This window comes from Scyliorhinus torazame, chromosome 7 (genome assembly GCF_047496885.1).
Source record: "Scyliorhinus torazame isolate Kashiwa2021f chromosome 7, sScyTor2.1, whole genome shotgun sequence".
NCBI classification, from domain to species: domain Eukaryota; kingdom Metazoa; phylum Chordata; class Chondrichthyes; order Carcharhiniformes; family Scyliorhinidae; genus Scyliorhinus; species Scyliorhinus torazame.
Window position 1 is genome coordinate 6,884,780 of NC_092713.1, and position 6,000 is coordinate 6,890,779.

The 6,000-nt window shown below is 49.6% G+C and overlaps 1 protein-coding gene across 3 annotated transcripts in view; it reads left to right on the plus strand.

Annotated features, from left to right (window-relative positions):
• The window catches only part of LOC140426009 (netrin-G1-like), a 1,091,807-nt gene extending 1,086,152 nt beyond the window's left edge, over positions 1-5,655 (plus strand). For all 3 annotated transcript variants that reach the window (XM_072510283.1, XM_072510282.1, XM_072510284.1), the window contains one exon: positions 4,473-5,655. In XM_072510283.1, the coding sequence (XP_072366384.1) occupies positions 4,473-4,696 (224 nt within the window). In that variant the 3' untranslated portion in view covers positions 4,697-5,655. The remainder of the gene's footprint in view (positions 1-4,472) is intronic.
• Positions 5,656-6,000: the final 345 nt, after the last annotated feature.

A 6,000-nucleotide genomic window follows, 5' to 3' on the forward strand; every position in this document is an offset into this window, starting at 1 on the left:
CATTCGCTCATCACTATGCACTGCCACTAACAGTACACCACATGAACGTCTTTTTGCCTTCCCCAGGAAGTCCACATCCGGGGTATCGCTCCCAACTTGGCTTACAGCTCCGGGAACCGTGCTTCTCCATAAACATGTGCGGCTCCACAAGGCGGATCCCTTGGTGGAGAGGGTGCACCTGCTCCACGCAAACCCCCAGTGCGCCTACGTGGCATTCCCCGATGGCTGCCAGGATACCGTCTCCCTCAGGGACCTGGCACCAGCAGGTTCCACCCCCACACCGCCTCCGCCGCCCCATCACCCCCCCCCTAGGACCGTCCTTCCCCCCCCCCTGCCCACCCCATTGATTGAGAGGATTTTGGCACGCTCCCGGAGTCTAGTATGGCAGGGGGGTGGGCACGGGAGCAATAGGTCAGAAGGTGAGAGCATTGAGGGAGAACTAGGGAAGAGGGACAGTGGGGCTCTGAGGCAGAGCAGACAGGGAGAAGTTGCTGAACACAGCGGGTCTGGTGGCCTGAAGTGCATATGTTTTGATGCAAGAAGTATTACGGGTAGGGCAGATGAACTTAGAGTTTGGATTAGTACTTGGAACTATGATGTTGTTGCCATTACAGAGACCTGGTTGAGGGAAGGGCAGGATTGGCAGCTAAACGTTCCAGGATTTAGATGTTTCAGGCGGGATAGAGGGGGATGTAAAAGGGGTGGCGGAGTTGCGCTACTGGTTAGGGAGAATATCACAGCTGTACTGCGGGAGGACACCTCAGAGGGCAGTGAGGCTATATGGGTAGAGATCAGGAATAAGAAGGGTGCAGTCACAATGTTGGGGGTTTACTACAGGCCTCCCAACAGCCAGCGGGAGATAGAGGAGCAGATAGGTAGACAGATTTTGGAAAAGAGTAAAAACAACAGGGTTGTGGTGATGGGAGACTTCAACTTCCCCAATATTGACTGGGACTCACTTAGTGCCAGGGGCTTAGACGGGGCGGAGTTTGTAAGGAGCATCCAGGAGGGCTTCTTAAAACAATATGTGGACAGTCCAACTAGGGAATGGGCGGTACTGGACCTGGTATTGGGGAATGAGCCCGGCCAGGTGGTAGATGTTTCAGTAGGGGAGCATTTCGGGAACAGTGACCACAATTCAGTAAGTTTTAAAGTGCTGGTGGACAAGGATAAGAGTGGTCCTAGGATGAATGTGCTAAATTGGGGGAAGGCTAATTATAACAATATTAGGCGGGAACTGAAGAACATAGATTGGGGGCGGATGTTTGAGGGCAAATCAACATCTGACATGTGGGAGGCTTTCAAGTGTCAGTTGAAAGGAATTCAGTACCGGCATGTTCCTGTCAGGAAGAAGGATAAATACGGCAATATTCGGGAACCTTGGATAACGAGAGATATTGTAGGCCTCGTCAAAAAGAAAAAGGAGGCATTTGTCAGGGCTAAAAGGCTGGGAACAGACGAAGCCTGTGTGGAATATAAGGAAAGTAGGAAGGAACTTAAGCAAGGAGTCAGGAGGGCTAGAAGGGGTCACGAAAAGTCATTGGCAAATAGTGTTAAGGAAAATCCCAAGGCTTTTTACACGTACATAAAAAGCAAGAGGGTAGCCAGGGAAAGGGTTGGCCCACTGAAGGATAGGCAAGGGAATCTATGTGTGGAGCCAGAGGAAATGGGCGAGGTACTAAATTAATACTTTGCATCAGTATTCACCAAAGAGAAGAAATTGGTAGATGTTGAGTCTGGAGAAGGGTGTGTAGATAGCCTGGGTCACATTGAGATCCAAAAAGACGAGGTGTTGGATGTCTTAAAAAATATTAAGGTAGATAAGTCCCCAGGGCCTGATGGGATCTACCCCAGAATACTGAAGGAGGCTGGAGAGGAAATTGCTGAGGCCTTGACAGAAATCTTTGGATCCTCACTGTCTTCAGGTGATGTCCCGGAGGACTGGAGAATAGCCAATGTTGTTCCTCTGTTTAAGAACGGTAGCAAGGATAATCCAGGGAACTACAGGCCAGTGAGCCTTACTTCAGTGGTAGGGAAATTACTGGAGAGAATTCTTCGAGACAGGATCTACTCCCATTTGGAAGCAAATGGACATATTAGTGAGAGGCAGCATGGTTTTGTGAAGGGGAGGTCGTGTCTCACTAACTTGATAGAGTTTTTCGAGGTGGTCACTAAGATGATTGATGCAGGTAGGGCAGTGGATGTTGTCTATATGGACTTCAGTAAGGCCTTTGACAAGGTCCCTCATGGTAGACTAGTACAAAAGGTGAAGTCACACGGGATCAGGGGTGAGCTGGCAAGGTGGATACAGAACTGGCTAGGTCATAGAAGGCAGAGAGTAGCAATGGAAGGGAGCTTTTCTAATTGGAGGGCTGTGACCTGTGGTGTTCCACAGGGATCAGTGCTGGGACCTTTGCTGTTTGTAGTATATATAAATGATTTGGAGGAAAATGTAACTGGTCTGATTAGTAAGTTTGCAGACGACTCAAAGGTTGGTGGAATTGCGGATAGCGATGAGGACTGTCAGAGGGTACAGCAGGATTTAGATTGTTTGGAGACTTGGGCGGAGAGATGGCAGATGGAGTTTAATCCGGACAAATGTGAGGTAATGCATTTTGGAAGGTCTAATGCAGGTAGGGAATATACAGTGAATGGTAGAACCCTCAAGAGTATTGAAAGTCAAAGAGATCCAGGAGTTCAGGTCCACAGGTCCCTGAAAGGGGCAACACAGGTGGAGAAGGTAGTCAAGAAGGCATACGGCATGCTTGCCTTCATTGGCCGGGGCATTGAGTATAAGAATTGGCAAGTCATGTTGCAGCTGTATAGAACCTTAGTTAGGCCACACTTGGAGTATAGTGTTCAATTCTGGTCGTCACACTACCAGAAGGATGTGGAGGCTTTAGAGAGGGTGCAGAAGAGATTTACCAGAATGTTGCCTGGTATGGAGGGCATTAGCTATGAGGAGCGGTTGAATAAACTCGGTTTGTTCTCACTGGAACGAAGGAGGTTGAGGGGCGACCTGATAGAGGTCTACAAAATTATGAGGGGCATAGACAGAGTGGATCGTCAGAGGCTTTTCCCCGGGGTAGAGGGGTCAATTACTAGGGGGCATAGGTTTAAGGTGAGAGGGGCAAGGTTTAGAGTAGATGTACGAGGCAGGTTTTTTACGCAGAGGGTAGTGGGTGCCTGGAACCCGCTACCGGAGGAGATGGTGGAAGCAGGGACGATAGTGACATTTAAGGGGCATCTTGACAAATACATGAATAGGATGGGAATAGAGGGATATGGACCCAGGAAGTGTAGAAGATTGTAGTTTAGTCGGGCAGCATGGTCGGCACGGGCTTGGAGGGCTGAAGGGCCTGTTCCTGTGCTGTACATTTCTTTGTTCGTTGTTCAACTTCGACCACGATAGCGCCAACATCGCCGTCACCGCTTCGTCGATCTCAAAGAACCATCAAGGCACCCGACCGGCTGAACCTCTGACCGGCCCGCCGGATGGCCAGAGACATTTTTTTACTGCTCTGTAAATATTAAAATTGCTAGTTGTATATAGTTATCCACCACCCCCGCCGGACTCAATTTTAACAGGGGGTGAATGTGGTAAACGACTGTGTTCTGATATTAGAGGTTGTACAGTAGAACCTGCACTACATGTTCATCTGTGGCCCCTGCATGCTAGCTCCGCCCAGGAGGCGGGTTATAAATATGGCCTCCAACTTGCAGCCATTTCGCCAACTGCTGTGGGAGGCCACACATCTGATACTAATAAAGCCTCAGTTTGGATTCAACTTTGTCTCCAGTCAAATTGATTGTGCCTCAAAAGACTCAACATCCTCCCTAAAATATGGTGGCCACAATGGGAGACAATTTGATCCATCGTCTCTCCTTCAACATTTAATCAGCAATTTTATTCCCTTGACCCACTCCCTTCATTAAAACTTTGGTCACTTCACCCACTCTCACTTCTCTTTTTTTAAAGTATTTTTATTAGACGTTTAACATTTTATACATAAACAACCAGCAAACAAAAAATATGTATCAACAATCACAGCAAACAAATATATAAAAAATAGCACCAATTATAATCACCCCTTCCCAATAGAATGTCCCCCTCCCTCGACCCCCGAAAAGCTAACAGTGACCAAATCTTTGAAATTTAATATAATAATAATAGTAATCGTTTGTTGTCACAAGTAGGCTTCAATGAAGTTACTGTGAAAAGCCCCTAGTCGCCACATTCCAGCGCCTGTTCGGGGAGGCTGGTACGGGAATTGAACCGTGCTGCTGGCATTGTTCTGCATTACAAGCCAGCTGTTTAACTCACTGTGCTAAACCAGTCCCTAATCTTTATTCTATTCTCAGTGCCTGGATGTTGTTGTCAGGTGGAACCCTGCGAGTGGTGACATTGAAACGATCTGTAATGTGGGGAGATTTTCAATCAGCTGATCTTTCTTGTTTCTGATCTTTTTCAGCCAGAGTGTGTGATAACTTGCTGTCACGATGTGAGAATGGAGGAGTGTGTGAGGACAATGGGAGGTGTCTCTGTCCCGCTCCCTACACCGGCCTCCTGTGTGAGAAAGTCCAATGCAGGAAGGGGGCAGGAGGATGTGTCTCGAAATCCCCCCGAGACCCCACCTTACACCAGGTGCTGCTCTCACTGACTGCTCTGCTAATCGTCGCCAACGTACCGCTCTGACCAGCCTCCAGCGCCGTGGACACTCACGGGAAGGTGCAGAGAGCACAGGAGAATGCAGGGTTTACTGTGTCGCTGTTAAAACACGCTCCCCTCCCTCACACACCCCACCCTGGGAAATACAAACTGGATTCCAAACCTGACCCCACTCAGCCAACTGGCCCCATCTCAGATCCTGGACGGAATCAGCAGTCAGTGGGGACAGGAAGATCCGACTGTCCCCGGATCCAAGGCAGCAGCTAATATTCATTCTACAACCGCCAGCCACTCATCCCAACTTCAGCTTTGAGACAAAGAAACAAAGGAAGGATTTGCATTTCCCTAGCGCCTTTCACTAGCTCAGGACGTCCCAAAGCTTTCCGGCCAATGGAGGACATTTCAACCAATACCGATCTGTGAATGATGTGATAATCTGTGTGAGATGTTCGAAAGGGGTAAATATTGAGCAGGACACTGGGAGAGAGGGAACCCCCTCCTGCTCTTCCTGCACAGAGTGAGGTGATCCATCTGAAAGGACAGGAACTCTCGCTTTAACACCTCACACAAAAGGTGGAAACTCTAACCGGGAATTTCTCACTGCCTCCCGCAGACAATTCCCACTAACTCAGTCTGTCTGTGGCCCTCTCCCTGATGGGATTACTGAGTGGGGACATGGCCTCTCTGTCAGGGAGTCACTAACAGATGGAATATGAGGGACAGTTTTGTGCTTCCCACATTCAGGAATTCCGTGAGCATTCCTGGCACAGGGGAAATTCAACACTTCCACCTTATCCCCTCACAAGCAGCGCGGCACTCCCTCAGTACTTACCCTCTGACAGTGCGGCACTCCCTCAGTACTGACACTCTGAGAGTGCAGCACTCCCTCAGCATTGACCTTCTGACAGTGCGGCACTCCCTCAGTATTGACCCTCTGACAGTGCAGCACTCCCTCAGTACTGACCCTCTGACAGTGCAGCACTCCCTCAGCACTGACCGTCTGACAGTGCAGCACTCCCTCAGTATTGACCCTCTGACAGTGCAGCACTCCCTCAGTATTGACCCTCTGACAGTGCAGCACTCCCTCAGTACTGACCCTCTGACAGTGCAGCACTCCCTCAGCATTGACCTTCTGACAGTGCGGCGCTCCCTCAGTATTGACCCTCTGACAGTGCGGCACTCCCTCAGTACTGACATTCTGACAGTGCAGCACTCCCTCAGTACTGACCCTCTGACAGTGCAGCACTCCCTCAGTACTGACCCTCTGACAGTGCGGCACTCCCTCAGTACTGACCCTCTGACAGTGCAGCACTCCCTCAGCATTGACCCTC